The following is a 20,287-nucleotide window of genomic DNA, read 5'->3' on the forward strand; positions in this document are numbered from 1 at the left end:
TGCACCAGCCTGCTGTGCACTAAGTGTCCATGTGGACTCTACTACTGTGCATTGGGAGTTACTAGTGCACGTTGACCTACTGCTGTTTAACAGCGTAACAGGTCAAAGTGCAAAAGGGAAATTCTAGTGCACAATAGCAGGGTTCACATAGTCACTTTATGTGCAGCAGGCTGAGGTGCTCTAGACACATACTGCAACTTATCATGCAGTAGGTCTCCATACAGACAAGCCCCAAGACAAGGGACCCTGTTCTATGCTCAACTCTCACTTACTCAGTGGTAAGATGAAGGTAAAATTTGTTCACGTTTTTGTGAAGAGCTTTGGGGGAAATACTAGAGAAATGCTATGTACTGATAAAAAGGGAAAACATGCCTACTGACATCTCAAGAGATCTGTGGTCTGTTCCAATCACAACAGTGATAGTTCCCAACAACAGCAATCGAATCCTTTACTTTGCATTTTTACACACCCTGAGCAGCTGTTTTACTATTCATACTGTACAGTGAAGTACAGACTAATGTACTGTATAATTTGAAACACTGCTTGCCAGCACACTATTGAAAATCATACAAGCATTGTGCATCATAAAATGAATATTGATGGCAAATACCTCACTGCCATCTTACATGTACTGTAGAAGGAACAATATATTGAAGAAATTATGGATGCCAGATACAGTACATCAGGTCAGGCAAGTTTTGTTTTGTTACTTGAAGGGACTTAACACAAAACATTCCTGAAGTTATTTAGGTGCTGTTGTATTAATTAAGATGGAATACATGTGGGCTAAAGTTGTTATCATAAGGCAATCACAGGCCAACATTAAACAAGGTTCAAGGTTTGGTTTACAGAGACCTCAGCTTGCTTAGTAGGCAAACAATTAAAATCCTTTTAGCCTCTTATTAAAGATACAGAAAAGGAAAAAGTTGAAGCATTTGAAAAGTACTAAGTAAGGCTTTCATTTTAACAACATCCCTTGTTCCCTTTTCCTTCTAAAATGTCTCTCCAGCTAAAGGGAAACACCCTTGTTTGACAGTCTGTTAGTTGGTATTAAAGATGGAATGACCATCCTTTGGAGGAAAAGAGAAGTTAGTTGAGATGGACTGGAGCTGTTGTTCTTAAGGTCGATTCAATTTCCTAAAAAGAAAAAACTACACACAGGAGGGGAAAGAAAAGAACAGCAAAAGAGAAAATAAAGCTTCTATCTCTGGTGAGGACTCTCACTTGCAGCCTCAAAGCTGGAGAAATACAGTAACTCCTCACTTAACGTTGTAGTTATGTTCCTAAAAAATGCAACTTTAAGCAAAATGATGTTAAGTGAATCCAAGTTCCCCATAAGAATTAATGTAAATAGATGGGGTTAGGTTCCAGGGAAAAAAAATTTTCACTAGACAAAAGACTATTATATGTATTATACACACATACTACGTTTTAAACAAACAATTTAATACTGGTACACAGCAATGATGATTGTGAAGATTGGTTGAGGTGGTGAAGTCAGAGGATGGGATATTTCCCAGCTAATGCCTTACTGCTAAATGATGAACTAGCAAACAGCTGAGCCCTCAAGGATCAACTAGTTGTTAATGTAGCCTCACAATCTACAAGGCAGCACAAATGGAGGGAGGGGAGACAGCATGGCAGACAGAGAGAGAGAGAGAGACAGTGTGTGAGGCACATTGCCCCTTTAAGGATGGCTGAACTGCTGGCAATTGATAGCCTGCTGGGTGGCTGCCGCACAGGGAACTTAGAGGAACGGGGAGCTGATGGGGGGCTGCCAGTCCACCATGGTTCCAAGCCCCCACCAGCTAGCTCTAACGGGCTGCTCTTCCTGCAAGCAGTGGACAAAGCAGGTGGCTGCCAAAGGATGTTATAAGGGAGCATTGCACAACTTTAAACGAGCATGTTCTCTAATTGATCAGCAACGTAACAACAAAACAACATTAACCAGGACGACTAAGTGAGGAGTTACTGTTCAGGTCAACCACATGGTCTGATGAGCTACTCAGAGACTTGATAAACTTGTATCAGCATTGGGCTGTTTAGAGCACTGCCTTTCATTCCCTCTCTGGTCACAAGCTAACAGAAGTATCACAAAATATTCAGTCTTAGCTGGCTAAACCAGACTCATTAGACAGAAGAAAAAAGTAGAGTGATAGGAAAGACAAGAAATAAGGGGGGGGGGGGGGCGGAGAGGAAGTCTCTCTCACATCCCATGTTTTTTTTGGATTTCAGCATGTGGAGGTTGCAATGCCATCTGGCTCCCTCTCTTTTGGCCCAGTGTAGTCAGGACAACTTTCAGGATCAGTTGGCAGCCATGAGGGTGAAGCTTGCTGCAAGAGCCAATTTTTCTCCCCAAAGTCTCTTTATGAAACCAGAAAGGGAGTGATGGGCGGAACAGCCCATCCTTGTATTATTTTATCCACCAACTGGGCCTAGTTTCCAACACACCAATTTCAGTTCACTAATTTATGGTTCCACACTTTTCTTGTCTACTTACCTAGCATGATCTTAACACAGTAGAACTTTTTGTTTGGACTAATTCAGACAGTTGCAGTGGCACAGGAGCCAGCAAACAGAACTGTAAACAAGGGAGTTTGCAAGGGGAGTTGGGGGGAGGGGGAAGGGAGAGACTAGGAGAACAAGGCAGAGGAACAGATAGGCTAGTGAAAGGAGCGTGTGGTGTTCTGGCAGTGTTGTGGTGCTCGTTGCGGGTTTGTTTTGCTGTGGATGGTGGTGTTTTGGTTTGGTTAGTCTGGGAAACACAAACAGGACCTAGGTGGGAAGGCTATGACAGATACAGAGGCAGCAGTGGTAGTGACCCAAGCAGTGGAGGACACAATGAAGATGACTGGATGTGGAATTTGCAGTATGTACATGATCTTGGAGGGGGTACCTGAAAAGAGTTTCATCTATCAGGCACGCCTGATAGAGCTGATGGAAGAAAAGATCTGAGGATTGGAGATGTAAGTGGAAACTCTGGTTGAGTTTAGAAGGGGGTTCAAAGCAGATGATGGAGAAGAGACATGAGGAGTCTGAAGAGAAAAGCTCAGACTTGCAGATGGAAGCAGGACCAAAGAACTCTGAGGGGAGACTGCTGGGTGAAGAAAATGGACAGTGGAAGCATGTGACTAAGAGAACCAGGCAGAGGAAAAGATGGGCTAGTGAAGGAGAAACAGAGCTCAGGAACAGGTTTGCAGAGATGGAAAACGAAGAAGGGGTACAGCAGGTGGTCACTGAAGGTGGGAGGGCAAGGAAGAAGAGAAGAGCAGCTAGTCCTATAGGAAAAGGGGAAGAGTCAATGGAGATAACACCAAATATGAGCCCCAGGAGGATACAGGATAGGTTGCAGAGGATTGCAAGGGAGAATAGGAATTGAGAGGACTTGCAGCCAGAGGCAACAGGGTATAGACCAGAGAATCACGTCATCTCCAGGAAAAGGCAGGTCTACATGATTGGGGACTCCTTACTGGGAAAAACAGACAGGCCTGTAACCACAGCAGATCCAGAGAAAAGAAGGGTGTGCTGTCTGCTAAGATACGGGATGTGAACCTGAGGCTGAAGAGGATCCTAACGGGAGTGGGAAAGAATCCACTGACTGTCCTTCATGTGGGAACAAATGATACGTCTAGATTCTTGCTAGAACGTATCAAGGGAGACTATGCCAGGTTGCAGAAGATGTTTAAGGAAATTGAGGCTCAGGTGATCTTCAGTGGGATTCTACCTGTTCCTAGAGAAGGGCAACAAAGGTGTGACAAGATGATGATGATGATAAAATGGCTCAGGCAGCAGTGCTATAAGGAAGGCTTTGGAATATCTGGCCACTGGGAGGCATTCATGGACAGAGGATTGTTCTCTCAGGATGGACTTAATCTGAGTAGGGAGGGAAATAGACTTCTAGGATGGGGGCTGGCACAACTGATTAGGAGACCTTTAAACTAGGAATTTGGGGGAGATGTTCAGGTAATCGCCATGCTGGATTTTAACATTGAGAGAGAAGAAAATGAAGTAAGAAAGGATACAGCCGCGGGTAGGAGAATGGACAAAAGGAGGAAGGGTACTGTAGATACTAGTCTAATAGGTAATACTGGCGGTAGAATGTCCGTGCCTAATCGGGTAAAGAATGTGAGGCCAAACAGCAAAAATTAAGGTGTTTGTATACCAATGAGAGGAACCTAAGTAACAAAAAACTAGAGCTACTGGTGCAGGAAGTGAAACCAGATATTGTAGGGATAACAGAAACATGGTGGAACAGTAGTCATGACTAGAGTACAGGTATTGAAGGCTATGTGCTGTTTAGGAAAGACAGAAATAAAGGTAAAGGTGGTGGAGTAGCACTGTATAGCAATGATGCAGTAGACTGTAAAAAAATAAGAAGGGATGGAATGGATAAGAGAGTCTGTCTGGGTAAAAATGACATTGGGGAAGAAAGCTACTAGAGCCTCCCCTGGGATAGTGCTTGCGGTGTACTACAGACCACCAGGATCTGATTTGGATATGGATAGAGACCTTTTTAATGTTTTTAATGAATACTATTGGGAATTGTGTGATCATGGGAGACTAACTTCCCAGATATAGACTGGAGGACAAGTGCTAGTAATAATAATAGGGCTCAGATTTTCCTAGATGCGATAGCTGATCGATTCCTTCACCAAGTAGTTGCTGAATCAACAAGAGGGGATGCCATTTTAGATTTGGTTTTGGTGAGTAGTGAGGACCAAGGTTGTAGGGGACAACCTTGGTTCAAGCGATCATTAGCTACTTCAGTTCAAACTGAATGGAAGGATAAACAAAAATAGATCTGTGACTAAGGTTTTTGATTTCAAAAGGACTAACTTTAAAAAATTAAGAAAATTAGTTAGGGAAGTGGTTTGGACTAAAGAACTTGTGGATCTAAAGGCAGAGGAGGCTGGAATTACTTCAAGTCAAGGTGCAGAAACGATCAGAAGCCTGCATCCCAAGAAAGGGGGAAAAAATTCATAGGCAGGAGTTGTAGACCAAGCTGGATAAGCAAGCATCTCAGAGAGGTGATTAAGAAAAAGCAGAAAGCCTACAAGGAATGGAAGATGGGAGGGATCAGCAAGGAAAGCTACCTTATTGAGGTCAGATAATGTAGGATAAAGTGAGAAAGGCTAAAAGCCATGTAGAGTTGGATCGTGCAAACGAAATTAAAACAAATAGTAAAAGGTTCTATAGCCATATAAATAAGAAGAAAACAAAAAGAAAAACTGGCACTGCTAAACACTGAGGATGGAGTGGAGGTTAAGGATAATCAAGACATGTCCCAATATCTAAACAAATACTTTGCCTCAGTCTTTAATGAGGCTAATGATGAGTTTAGGAATAATGACAGGATGACAAATAGGAATGAGGATATGGAGGCAGATATTACCACATCTGAGGTAAAAGCCAAACTCGAACAGCTTAATGAGACTAAACTGGGAGGGCCCAGATAATCTTCATCCAAGAATATTAAAGGAACTGGCACATGAAATTGCAAGCCCATTAGCAAGAATTTTTAATGAATCTGTAAACTCAGGGGTTGAACAGTATGACTGGAAAATTGCTAACACAGTTCCTATTTTTAAGAAAGGAAAAAAAAAAAAGTGATCCAGGTAACTACAGGCCTGTTAGTTTGACATCTGTAGTATGCAAGGTCTTGGAAAAAAATTCTGAAAGAGAAAGTAGTTAAGGACATTGAGGTCAATGGTAATTGGGACAAAATACAACATGGTTTTACAAAAGGTAGGTTGTGCCAAACCAACCTGATCTCCTTTGAGAAGGAAGGTAACAGATTTTTTAGACAAAGGAAATGCAATGGATCTAATTTACCTTGATTTCAGTAAGGCATTTGATATGGTTCCACATGGGGAATTATTAGTTAAATTGGAAAAAATGGGGATCAATATGAAAATTGAAAGGTGGATAAGGAACTGGTTAAAGGGGAGACTACAACGGCTCATATGGAAAGGTGAGCTGTCAGGCTGGAGGGAGGTTACTAATGGAGTTCCTCGGGGATCGGTTTTGGGACCAGTCTTATTTAATGTTTTTATTACTAACCTTGGCACGAAACATGGGTGTGTGCTAATAAAGTTTGCAGATGAAACAAAGCTGGGAGGTATTGTCAATACAGAGAAGGATTGGGATATCATACAGGAAGATCTGGAGTAATAGGAATAGGATTGTGAAAGCTATTTGGGGCCTCCCTGCCCTTTTCATAGTTTTGCAAACGGCCAGTAGGTGGAGGCAGAAGCCTCCAAAAGGCCTCACGTACACAGTACCTTAAACTTTTCAATTAATCTTCCTTTTGCTGCCAAAGGCAGAAAAATCCTGCTTCAAGCCAGTTTTTCCTGACCAGATAACGGTTTTACGGGGTTCGGTAACCACCAATGAAGTGTTAACATGGCATGGTCTTTGTCTGAAAGTGTATAAAAAGCTTGTGAAACTTGTGTGCAGTAGAGTCTTCTGTATCTATTACAGAGCTCTCCTTTCTTCTGCAGAATAAAGCATTTTTCCTTATCCCTGTCAGGCTGTTATTGGCTCTCAGCTAGGCAGACCCGATATTTCGGTAACAGTTTTTGGCGACCCAGATGGGACTCTCCTAGCTCGGACATTGGACTCCGGATGGCTGCGGCGAACTGGGAACGGCACCAATGGGGTGTTTAGCCCCTCTTTCTCTGCTTCACCGCGGCCCCTGGGGTTCGTGTTCCGATAAGGTGAGCCCTAATAGGATAAGGAAACACTATCTGGTTCTGTTCTGTTTAACCAGTTACTGTTGTTTTTCTGCTCTGTTAATTTGGGCGTTAGGTGTGTGGGCGGAACTGAACTTCTCGTTCGTAATTCCTCAGAGTGGAAGCCATGTGTGCGATGAAGCTCTGAGGTTGTATTGAGATCCTTCTGTCCCGTCCCCTGTAACGGACAGTGTAATAGAAGTAGGAAAACCTGGATTAGACCGTAATTCCCACTGATTTCTGAGTAATTCTCTTTTCAGGTTGAGTGTCATCAGACAGATGGGTGGGTCTCTGGAAAAACCCTTTAAGGATAGCCCTTTATATTATATGTTAAGTAAATGGCCTTTACCCGGTGTTCAGAAAGGTATATCAAGGAAGCGCTTTGTACAACTTTGCACCCAGGACTGGCCAAACCTGGGGACTGCATGGCCCGAATTTGGCTCCTTTGATATTCCGACTTATTTAACTCCTTTGCGCCTGATATTAGAGAATCAAGCGCCTGGTCAAATGGACTATTGGTTTTTGTGGGACGATGAGGCTCATCGTCGTTTAAAGAAGATAAAAATCCAGACCCCTCTATTCCTGAAAGCTTCTGCCCCAAGTGAAGCCGATTGTTGGGAAGATACGCCCCCTATGTATTGTCCTAGACCGCGGCGGCCACCCTCGGCAGCAATATCACAGGCTGTGACGGATCAGGTTTCCTTGTCTACGGGGCCCAAGACAGTGGTCCCCCCACTGAAGACTGAGGCAACCACAATTCAAGTTAATGAATCCACTAGTGGAGCGACGGGTAATGGGTACACTTCTGTTCTGTCTACTGCCATTAGTTCATCTCGTACGAGACTGGGAGTAGTCTATGGGGAGGATGCAGTTAAAACCCAGGCACCCCATCGGACCATCCTGGTACCCACTACAGATGGAGAGGTTGTAGACCTTTATGTATGTGTCCCTTTTACTACAGCAGATCTTATGAACTGGCAAAACACTACGCCTCACCTCAGAGACAACTCGGACGTCGTTCACAGGCGATTCCGTGCTATTTTTCAGTCTCATAATCCTGATTGGCAAGACGTGGGCCAACTTTTAGATTGCCTACTGCGCACGGAGGAAAAAGAGCGGGTCCTAAGGGGGGCCCGGGAGGCAGCGGAGGCTGCCGGTGACAGGCGTGATTTGATAGCTCTCACTAACCCTACCCAATGGAATCCGAATAATTCAACCCACCAGGCAAACTTAAAGAAATTCTTAACCCATGTTTTGACAGGTATAAAACAAGCAGGAGAAAGAACTCTAGATTGGTCAAAAGTCCATAATACTGTGCAAGGGAAAGAAGAACACCCTTCTGACTTTTATGAGAGACTTTGTAAAGCATTTTGTACTTTTACTAATATAGACTCTAAGGCTGCGGACATACAGTCCACGGTCAGGCTTATTTTTATCTCTCAGTCAGCTCCGGACATTAAGCAGCGGTTGCAGCAGCTTGAAGGCGCTGAGGGAAAATCCCTGGAGGAACTGGTAAGCATAGCCACCCGTGTGTATCACACAAGAGATAAAATTCAAGAGACCAAACAGGTGAGAATGCTAGCAGCCCTTGTGAACGCGGGGAGCAAAAGACAAGGAGGGAGGTGGGGACCCCCCAAGTGGCAACCGAAGGCAGATCTGGGGGGCCCCAAGCCGTGCAAATGATGTATGCCATTACTGTAAGCAACTTGGTCACTGGAGGAGAGAGTGCCCAAACCGACGTACCGGACGACAGCCCTGACCTCGATATCAGATGGAAGTGGAAAGAACAGACGCTGTCAATAGTGAGGAATGACGGTGACCCGGAGGTCCACTTGTTACCTACTCAAATGACTTTACCACTTATGTTTGTTCCTCCACAGACCCCCAGGTCTGTTTATCTCTGGGAGGAACTGCTTATTCTTGTCTTTTGGACTCGGGGACTGCCCTTTCCACTGTTATTGCCAAGCCAAAGGAAGGAAACCTCACAGATAAAAGCATTCCGGTAATGGGTATAGGCGGAAAGCCATTTGAGTGTTCTGTATTGCAGGAGGCTGCTGTAGAAATCTCTGGTGTCTCAGCCTCCCATGCATTTTTGTTAGCTCCTGACAGCCCAGTTAATCTTCTAGGCAGAGACTTGCTGTGTAAATTACGCGCTCAGATTTTCTTTTCAGCTGATAAAATCATTCTTCGGTTGCCTCAGAATCAACTCCCCCAGCTATGTGCCGCACTAACCCAGGCTACCGAGGACCCGATCCTGCCTGCGAGCCCGATGAACCTGCCTGAACGACTCAGACGAGAGGTACACGCCTCCCTATGGGGCACTTCCAAAACAAACCTTGGCACTCTCCGGACAGAGCCTGTGTGAATAACCCTGAAGCCAGACATTGACATTCCCCAAGAAGCTCTGCTGGGCCTCCGGAATCTTATCAACACATTCCTACGGTTGGGAGTGCTTATTTGTACTTCATCCCCTTTCAACACCCCCATTCTGCTTGTTAGAAAACCTGACCTGGATCCAGAAGGAAAACCGGTATACCGATTTGTGCAGGACTTGAGTGCAGTGCACAAAGTTGTTCAGGCTAGAAACAATGTGGTACCTAATCCTCACACAATTCTGACTGACATTCCAGCAGGTACTGCTTGTTATTCAGTAACAGATCTGTGTAATGCCTTTTTTAGTATTCATCTAGATCAAGACAGCTGGGATATCTTCGCATTTACATGGACGGACCCAGAGACCGGGAGAGCAGAACAACTGACCTGGACTCGGCTACCACAGGGATATGTTCGAGTGCGAGAGCGTAACACTTGGAGTCATTACACCCGAGTCAAGCTAGCCCCTAGGCTGGGGCCAGAAGCAGACGACTCCGGACCTTGAGGGAGCCCCGCCAGCTCTTCCCACTGCGACCCGGAAGAGCCTGAAGCAGACGATACCTGGAAGGCTGAGCCTCTCGAGGGACTAAAGCTCCTGTTCCGACGGAATAAGCCCTGAGACTTTTACTGACTATGAATTTCTGGGTGGTGGGACAATGGTTACTTGCTTTTAGTTTGCCCTTTGTACATGCCAACCCCCACTCAGCGGTTGAATCCTTGCAGCAACTGGCCCAGAAGTGGCTTTGCAAAATAGACGTGTGTTAGATGCCATGAATGCTGAAATGGGGGGGGGGGGCTTGTGCTCGCATTGGAGAAAAACGTTGCTTTTATGTTAATTACTCTGGCTTAATAGAAAAGGATTTACAAGCTATTAAGAATGCTGCTGTTGTATTTCATGCTGTATCTCTTGATCACACCTTTAGTTTTGAGGACCTCCTCCCAGACCTTGGGTCTTGGTTCCCTGGCCTTTGTTATTCCTATGTGTTATTTGGATAATGATTCAATGTGCAAAATGTCTGTGTAAAACTGTAACGGACAGCAGAGTTTTTGGTAAGACAACCCAATACCTGTCTCTTCAGCTTGATTGTAAGTTACGTAACGGGCCTGACAATCTGAGCTTATCAGGCCCGAAGGGGGAACTGTGAAAGCTATTTGGGGCCTCCCCGCCCTTTGCATAGTTTTGCAAATGGCCAGTAGGTGGAGGCAGAAGCCTCCAAAAGGCCTCACGTACACAGTACCTTGAACTTTTCAATTAATCTTCTTTTTGCTGCCAAAGGCAGAAAAAATCCTGCTTCAAGCCAGTTTTTCCTGACCAGATAACAGTTTTACGGGGTTCAGTAACCACCAATGAAGTGTTAACACGGCATGGTCTTTGTCTGAAAGTGTATAAAAATCTTGTGAAACTTGTGTGCAGTAGAGTCTTCTGTATCTATTACAGAGCTCTCCTTTCTTCTGCAGAATAAAGCATTTGTCCTTATCCCTGTCAGGCTGTTATTGGCTCTCAGCTAGGCAGACCCAATATTTTGGTAACAGGATGAAATTTAATAGGGAAAAGTGCAAGGTCATGCATTTAGGGATTAACAAGAATTTTAGTTATAAGCTGGGGACGCATCAGTTGGAAGTAACAGAGGAGGAGAAAGACCTCGAAGTATTGATCAAAGGATTACTATGAGCTGCCAATGTGATACGGCCGTGAAAAAAGCTAATGGGTCTTGGGATGCATCAGGCGAGGTATTTTCAGTAGAGATAAGGAGGTGTTAGTACCGTTATACAAGGCACTGGTGAGACCTCATCTGGAATACTGTGCGCTACTAGGATGATCCGAGGAATGGAAAACCTGTTTTATGAAACTCAAAGAGCTTGGCTTGTTTAGTCTAACCAAAAGAAGGCTAAGGGGAGATATGATTGCTCTCTATAAATATATCAGAGGGATAAATACCAAGGAGGGAGAGGAATTACTTAAGCTCAGTACCAATGTGGACACAAGAACAAATGGATATAAACTGGCCATCCGAAAGTTTATACTTGAAATTAGACAAAGGTTTCTAACCACCAGAGGAGTGAAGTTCTGGAACAGCCTTCCAAGGGAAACATGGAGGGGCAAAAGACATATTCAAGATTAAGCTTGATAAGTTTATGGAGGGGATGGTATGATGGGATAGCCTAATTTTGGCAATTAATTGATCTTTGACTATTAGCAGTAAATATACCCAATGGCCTGTGATGGGATGTTAGATGGGGTGGGATCTGAGTTACTACAGAGAATTCTTTCCTGGGTGTCTGGCTGGTGAGTCTTGCCCACATGCTCTGGGTTTAACTGATCACCATATTTGGAATTTTCCTCCAGGGCAGATTGGCAGAGGCCCTGGAGGCTTTTCACTTTCCTCTACAGCATAGGGGCCACTTGCTGGAGAATTCTCTGCACCTTGAAGTCTTTAAACCATGATTTGAGGACTTCAGTAATTCAGACATAGGTTAGGGGTTTATTACAGGAGTCGGTGGGTGAGATTCTGTGGCCTGTATTGTGCAGGAGGTCAGACCAGACGATCATAATGGTCCCTTCTGACCTTAAAGTCTCTGAGTCTCCCTTTCGCAACTTTTCCCATCAACATTTGTTCTTGCAGGTTATTGTGACATCTTATGAACTACCTTTTACAATTAAATTCACAATCAGAATAAATTTGTAGGCCCAACTATCACAGTGCTTAACTCCCACTGAAGTCAATAGGCGTTAGATACATTTAAATATCTGGCCCTTAGTATTCACATTTTGGTCCCATCAAAAATTGAAGTGATTTAAAACAAGAACATGCACCTTAAAAAAAATAGGCCTGCTGCTCTCTGATGAGGAAATTAGAACCTCATATTTCTAGTGGACAGGACACTAACTTGATGTGCATGCACATCCTGATGCTCTACATGATTTAGCTGATCAGACAGGATATTGAAATATAACAAGACAGGGTTTTCTGGACCTCAAAAAGCAGAGCTTACTTTAATACCCAGCCTAGTCAGAAGAACAAACATGACCTTCAGCATGGTCAGTGCAAAGACATATGCATAGTAAAATATGTGCACCTTTAATAATTCAGCTATTTCAGGCACTTTTAATGCCTCAAAACACCTTATATTTTTACTAGAAACTACCCAACCAATACAGATAAACTAATGGAAACAAAGCGATCCACATTTGCTACCAAGAAGAGGATTTCTCAACAGCAAGCTAAAGCAGAATTATAGATGCCTTAAGAGTTTATAATGGAGAATGCGACACAAAGTTAGAGGGCTGCAAAGAGCCATTGAAACACAGATTTGGGCCATCTTGAAGCAGATTATATATCAGCTGACAGCAGCAATTATTGGCATTAGGCAGCATGAAGACTATTCTCTGGCCTAGCCCTCACTCTGCATCAAGCAGATTTATGTACTGACAGTTCAGAACCATGCAAAGTTGTCAGGAGCAGGTGTTGAAGTTTTGGCAGTTGGTAACTGAGGGTATGTCTACACTACGGGATTATTTCGATTTTACAGAAACTGGTATTTGGAAACAGATTGTATAAAGTCGAAAGCACGCGGCCACGCTAAGCACATTAATTCGGCAGTGTGCGTCCATGTACCGAGGCTAGCGTCGATTTCCGGAGCGTTGCACTGTGGGTAGCTATCCCATAGTTCCCCCATCTCCCCCGCCCATTGGAATTCAGGTTTGAGATCACAATGCATGACGGGGCAAAAGCAGTGTCATGGGTGATTCCGGGTAAATGTTGTCAGTCAATCCTCTCTCCGTGAAAGCAATGGCAGACAATCATTTCGCGCCCTTTTCCATGGATTGCCCTGGCAGACGTCATAGCACGGCAACCATGGAGCCCGTTCAGCTTTTTTCACTGTCACCATATGTCTTCTGGATGCTGCTGACAGATGTGGTACTGCAGTGCTACACAGCAGCATCCCCTTGCCTTTGCAAGTTATCAGAGACTGTTACCAGTCATGTTGTATCGTCTGCTGCTGTCATGGGTGCTCCTGGCTGGCCTCGGTGAGGTCAGCCAGGGGCACATGGACAAAAATGGGAATGACTTCCCCAGGTCATTCTCTTCTTTATGTTTTGTCTAAAGGTAGAGTCAGTCCTGCCTAGAGTATCAGGCAAGTCTACTAAAGAACCAGAGAGGCAAACAGCCGCTCCGGGTCAGAGCCCCAGACATCCCGCAGAAATGATGAGCTGCATGCCATTCTAGGGGGTGCCCCTGCAACAACCCCACCTGTTGCTTCCCTCCTCCCACACCCCTCCTGGGCTACCATGGTAGTTATCCCCCCATTTGTGTGATGAACTAATATAGAATGCATGAATAAGAAACAACACTGACTTTATTGAGATAAAACGGGGGAGGCAGCCTCCAGCTGCTATGGTATTCCAGGCAGGACTGAATCTCCATTAGACAGTAAAAGGGGGCGGGGGGGGAAGGCAGCCTCCAGCTGCTATGATATTCCAGGCAGGACTGAATCTTCAGGAGACAAAGCTTAAAGAAGGAAACGACCGGGAGTCATTCCCTTTTTTGCCCAGGTGCCCCCGGCTGACCTCACCGAGGCCAGCCAGGAGCACTCAAGGGATGAGGACGACGGATACCAGTCCTATTGTACCGTCTGCCATCCGCAAGGCAAGGGGATGCTGCTGTGTAGCGCTGCAGCACCGCGTCTGCCAGCAGCATCCAGTAGACATATGGTGACATTGAAAAAAGGCAAGAAACGATTTTTTCCCCTTTTCTTTCACGGGGGGTGGGTGTGTGTGTGTGTGTGTGTGTGGATTGACGACATATACCCTGAACCACCCACGACAATGTTTTTGACCCTTCAGGCATTGGGAGCTCAGACATGAATGCAAATAGTTTTCAGAGACTGTGGGATACCTCGAGTCCTCAGTCCCCACTCCCTCCCTCCGTGAGCATCCATTTGATTCTTTGGCTTGCCGTTATGCTTGTCACGCAGCACTGTGTTGAGTCCCTGCTGTGGCCTCTGTTTATCATAGCCTTGGAGATTTTTTCAAATGCTTTGGCATTTCATCTTTTGGAACGGAGTTCTGATAGAACAGATTCATCTCCCCATACAGAGATCAGATTCAGCATCTCCTGTACGGTCCATGCTGGAGCTCTTTTTTGATTCTGGGACTGCATGGTCACCTGTGCTGATCGGCGCTTCACGCTGGGCAAAGAGGAAATGAAATTCAAAAGTTCGCAGGGCTTTTCCTGTCTACCTGGCCAGTGCATCCGAGTTCAGATTGCTGTCCAGAGCGGTCACAATGGTGCACAGTGGGATAGCTCCCAGAGGCCAATACTGTCGAATTGCGGCCACACTAACCCTAATCCGAAATGGCCATACTGATTTCAGCGCTACTCCCCTCGTCGGGGAGTAGTACAGATATTGGTATTAAGAGCCCCTTTATATTGATATAAAGGGCTTTGTTGTGTGGATGGGTGCAGGGTTAATTTGGTTTAACGCTGCTAAATTCGATATAAACTCGTAGTGTAGACCAGGCCTGAGAAAACAGATAATAGTCTGGCATTTCAAGATTCAAGCCTTAGCTTCTGATGAACTGCCTTAGTTTCTGATGAACTGATGAACTGCTCAACAGTGAAAGAGTTAACACTGAAATTTAAATTGCCATCTTAGGCCTGGCCGGGGGAAGGAGGAGGGAAAAATCGAACTAAGTTATGCAACTTCAGCTACGTGAATAACATAGCTGAAGTCTACGCACTTAGATCTACTTCTTCACTGCAGTAGGTCGACTGCTGATGCCCCCCAGTCGACTCCACCTACGCTTCTCGTTCCGGTGGAGTACTGGAGTTGACAGGAGAGTGCTCAGCAGTCGATTTATTGAGTCTTCACTAGACGCGATAAATCAACCCCCGCTGGATCAATCACTCCGGAGGTAAGAGTAGACATGCCCTAAGTTTCATAGTTACCAGCCCATTGAGACAATTGGGGCAGTTCAGAGTTGTCAGATTGAGTTTGCAGACAGCTTGAAACTATGAGACAACCTGGGATTTTTTAATTTATTTATATTTAGTTAATATTTTCAATACTTTCTTTAGCACCTTGAGTACTGGAAACTTTAAGTGAGAGCTTATACTCCTGAGCACTATTTTATTGCAAGAGTCCGTGGCAAATTCCAAGGCATCTTAAAATACAAAAGGCCCTGTCTACTGCTGTAGGTTATTCATTAAAAGACTAAGTTAGTTTGCTGTTAGTCTTGGACTTAGTTCTCTTTTCTAGCCAGCAACACACATGCCTAGAGGGTTTGCTAGTCATGTGTGTAACCCAGTTGTCATGGGTTCACAGGGTCTGATCTATGCCCAAGCCTGTAACCAATCCCTTGGGAGGGACCCCTTTAGTGTGCCAGACTCCAAGGTTCCACACAGTTCCAGAGGGGCAGGCCCATGGCCTCCACAGCTCCAAAACTGGGACTCTGGGTGCTTGCAATCCCTCTTAGAGGCTCCCGGAAGCCAAGACAGACAACTATAGGAGACTTGTTTTGTACCTTTTCTCAGAGCAATGCCTCTCAGTATATATTTGCAGCGACATCAGGCAGTCTTTTCAAAACAATGTAATAATTTGTTAGTCACCTGGGATAAGGAATCTGAAAATCCTTAGGTCTACACAGAGAAGCAAAGGTTAAGATACAGCAAATTCTAAGGCACTCTTGAGCCATGTTGCTGTAGCAAGCATCTTTGCTTCCTTTCTGTCTCTATTCCTTTGTCTTAGCCCCACATGAGAGCCCTGTGTCTGTGAGTTTAGCTCTTACCACAGCCACCTAACAGCATTGTCCTTCAGCCCTGAGAGCAGAGTAAGATGGTGAAGCTCCTTCCTCTGAAGTCCTGGATGCGAAACGTGAATGTTCCGGGCACTGGGGTTTCCATTGTATATTCTAGATTTTCCTGTCACATGTTCAGTTTGTTAACACTTTGTCCCATCCCTTCTCTTCACACTCAGTGCATAGTGCTGCAAAGCCCAGAGGGAAACTGAGGCATGCATCAGAATAATAAAAATTGCTAAAATTTACACATTCATCACACCAGTTACTTACTTGCTGCTGCTGGGCCTTTTTTAGGCTGTTTTGGTGCTGTATATTGGAAGAATTCATTTCCATGGATTGATACTGTCTGATCCAATCCAAAGAGAGAGGCCAATCTGGCGCTGCTAAGAGAAAAGAAATCATTCATTTTGTTTATGGGACAGTTCTTTCTTGATTTTTAAAGAACAGGGAAGTTGCTAACTTTAAATTATACCAAGATAAAAGTGTCATTTGCTGTTTTAGAGATCCACGGTTGGATTGAAATAAAATAGCTCAGTACTGACTAACTGATCACTAAATTTGGAAAAAGCTGGAGTTTTAGATGCACAAATCATTTTAACTATTTGTAGTGGGGATTATAGAGAACATTCATTTTGTTATGCTTCCCCAAACCTAATACACACTCAAGATTGATTTCAGAGTGGTAGCCGTGTTAGTCTGTATGTGCAAAATGAACAAGGAGTACTTGTGGCACTTTAGGAGACTAACAAATTTATTTGGGCATAAGCTTTTGTGGGCTAAAACCCACTTCGTCAGATGTATAGAGTGGAACATATACTAGGAATAATATATATATTAGTCTCTAAAGTGCGCAAGTACTCAAGATTGAGAGAACAACAAAACTGAATTGCTCCATATTAGCAAGGATGCACAGTGGTATACCCCAGGGCCCCCAACTGCAGACATTTATAGACAAGGATGTAAAGCATTTTTTAAACACAAGTTTTTTAAGAAAGCAGAGAAGAGATTAAGAGCATTCTCTTTGAGTGCTATAAACCCAAACAATCTAGATAAAAAGAATCAAAATGAATCATAGAATATTAGGGTTGGAAGAGACCTTAGGAGGTCATCTAGTCCAATCCCCTGCTCAAAGCAGGACCAACACCAATTAAATCATCCCAGCCAGGGCTTTGTCAAGCTGGGCCTTAAAAACCTCTAAGGATGGAGATTCCATCACTTCCCTAGGGAACCCATTCCAGTGCTTCACCACCCTGCTAGTGAAATTGGATATTAGGAAAAACTATCTAGACCTCCCCCACTCCAACTTGAGACCATTGCTCCTTGTTCTGTCATCTGCCACCACTGAGCTCCATCCTCTTTGGAACCACCCTTCAGGTAGCTGAAGGCTGCTATCAAATCCCCCCTCACTTGTCTTTTCTGCAGATTAAATAACCCCAGTTCCCTCAGCCTCTCCTCGTAAGTCATGTGCTCCAGCCCCCTTATCATTTTCGTTGCTCTCCGCTGGACTCGCTCCCATTTGTTCACATCCCTTCTGTAGCGGGGGGCCCCCAAAACTGGATGCTATACTCCAGGTGTGGCCTCACCAGTGCCGGACAGAGGGGGAATAATCACTTCCCTCGATCTGCTGGCAATGCTCCTACTAATACAACCCAATATGCCATTGGCCTTCTTGGCAACAAGGGTACACTGCTGACTCATATCCAGCTTCTCGTCCACTGTAATCTCCAGGTCCTTTTCTGCAAAACTGCTGCATAGCCAGTCGGTCCCCAGACTGTAGCGGTGCATGAGATTCTTCCTTCCTAAGTGCAGGACTTTGCATCCTATGACTCTATGAGTTCACTGGCTAATGGCTAAAGACTGCTTACTATCGAATGGATATGATTTTATTTTTATGGTTAAGTAAATATTAGTATGATGTAATGTGAGCAACCACTATTATTCGTAGTGTTCATCCCTAAAAAAAAAATTGTAAGAGCATACTTATTACTGTATGAAGAATTTAACACACAGCTGCTTTCAGTCTTTGACGACAGCCTCATTTTCAGATGTTAATGTACACCTATTTCCAAACAAAACTAGTGTGCAAGAAATAACTTTAAAAATTAGAATAAATTAATATTAAAAATCTTGTTTTTTCTTGACTGCATTACCACCACCACCAACTAAGGGTGGAAGAGTGTGGATCTAATTTACTTTGCATCTTTCATACTACAGGTTTACTTTGAAGTTTCACAACTGAACTACTCTAGTCAGTTTCACTACTACACCTCTACCTGATATAGCGGCCCTCGGGAGCCAAAAAATCTCACTGCCTTATAGGTGAGACCGTGGGTTTTTTGGGTTTTTTTTTTTTTTTGAAGAACTGGAAGGGACCTTGAAAGGTCATTGAGTCCAGCCCCCGGCCTTCACTAGCAGGATCAAGTACTGATTTTTGTCCCAGATCCCTAAGTGGCCCCCTTAAGGATTGAACTCACAACCCTGGATTTAGCAGGCCAATGCTCAAACCACTGAGCTATTCCTCCCCCTGTTATATCAGGTTTGGTATGGTACGGTGTACTGGCAAGAGCCGGTATGCTGTGCCGGACTGGACCGGCTTCCCCGGCGGGGATTTAAAGAGCCCGGTGCTCCAGCCACTGCGGGGTGCCCCAGTCCCTTTAAATCACCACCGGAGCTCTGGCAGCGGGGCTCAGGTGGGGATTTAAGGGCCCAGGGCACCCTGCAGCGGCTGGAGCCTCTGACCCTTTAAGTCACTGCCCGAGCCTGGCTGCCAGAGCCCCGGTGGTGATTTAAAGGGCCCGGTACTCCAGCCACTGCCGGGAGCCCCAGTCCCTTTAAATCACCGCCGGAGCTCTGGCAGCAGGGCTCGGGCAGTGATTTAAAGGGCTCGGCCCGCCACACGAATTCGGATAGAACGCAGTAAAGCGGCAGGGTTCGGGTGGCCTGGGGCTCCCCACTGCTTTACCACGTTATAGCCAAATTCGTGTTGTATCGGGTCGCGTTCTATCAGGGTAGAGGTGTACTTCTCTTCCACAATGCTGCTGTGGTCTAGGCTTGCAATGCTTCCCTCCTCCAGCACATTTCATTTAGAGTTTAACATCTGACATCTCAATTGTATGAATGAAAGCCCTACATACTTTAAGTCTGTTTCCTGCTCCTTGGGGGGAAAAAAAAAATCTATCAAAGCAAGGAAACGTCATGATTTAATGTATACTTTAGTATTGTGATGCACAGTTTAAGAAACATAGGAAAAAAGGTCATTTAGGAGCACAGTCCAGCAAACTATAACATTTACAGCCTTGATAACTTTTTACATCAGAGAAGGCAAAAAGATATTTTTTCCTGCCCAAGTATGATCCAGCAATAAGATTAGAATTTTAATGAATTCTTTGACATCACTCATGCCCTAAAAGTTGCATTCAATTCTTTTCTTTTTATCACATTCATATTCTTTGATTCTAAGGGCAGAAAGAACCATTGTGATAATCTAATCTGACCTGCATAGCATTGGCCAGAGAAGTTCCCCCAAAATAATTTTGAACCAGAGCATATCTTCTAGAAAAGCACCCAATCTTGATTTTAAAACTGCCCCCTTATTTCCTGTTTGAATTAGTCTAGTTTCTACTTGCAGACACTGGATCTTTACAACTTTGTCTGCTGTATTAAAGAGCTCATTATCAAATATTTGTTCCCCACACAGAGATTTGTAAACTGCAATCAACCATCTATTTATTAAGCTGAACAGATTGAGAACTTGAGTCTATTACTAAGGTCAAGAAGATTTGGTTTATACTGTAACTTTATTTCATACTGCATTTTAGAGAGAAAACATTGCTAGACTTCCTTCATTTTAGTGAACTTCCATATTAAATGGATAATAGAAAAAAAAGAGCTATTCGTTCATTATCAGATCAGAAACGCAAAAGGCTTGTTCTGAACTGCAACTGAGAGTATAGTATTATGGCTGAAGTTCAGTTACAGATTGTGAGGTTTCAGCTACCACCAAGAGAATGTCTATAAAATCAAACTACTTCTACAGAAACAAACTCACAGATTTCCTGACAAAGATATTCCAGTCTCCATGTTCCCGACAGTATGCTCTGAAAGGTCATTTTCTGTACACTGTTTTTCTAACACTATTACAAATTCTGGGGTGAGCCCAAGCTTTACTGTGGCTCTCTGTGAAATGTAGCATCTCGGCATATTTCCCCACAGTAGTAGTAGAAACCGATTTTAAACAGCATTTTTTTCCTCCCACATCAGTGATTTTCTGAAAGCACATGTGATCTTTTAAGTAGAATATTACAAACATCTGATTGCTATTTGTACTTGAGAAGTTTGTGGGAAAAGAGGATTGGTGTTCAGCTTTTTTTTTTTTTTTAAA

General features: G+C 44.2%; 1 protein-coding gene across 10 annotated transcripts in view; it reads right to left on the minus strand.

Annotated features, from left to right (window-relative positions):
* FKBP15 (FKBP prolyl isomerase family member 15) overlaps positions 1 to 20,287 on the minus strand; it is a 96,925-nt gene that overhangs the window by 72,218 nt on the left and 4,420 nt on the right. For 6 of the 10 annotated variants that reach the window (XM_039506568.1, XM_039506571.1, XM_039506567.1 and 3 more), the window contains exon 2: positions 16,177 to 16,289. In XM_039506568.1, the coding sequence (XP_039362502.1) occupies positions 16,177 to 16,289 (113 nt within the window). The remainder of the gene's footprint in view (positions 1 to 16,176; positions 16,290 to 20,287) is intronic. The other 4 variants (XM_039506569.1, XM_039506565.1, XM_039506574.1 and 1 more) reach the window with 1 other exon arrangement.

Source organism: Mauremys reevesii, linkage group 19 (genome assembly GCF_016161935.1).
Source record: "Mauremys reevesii isolate NIE-2019 linkage group 19, ASM1616193v1, whole genome shotgun sequence".
Classification (NCBI taxonomy): Eukaryota; Metazoa; Chordata; order Testudines; family Geoemydidae; genus Mauremys; species Mauremys reevesii.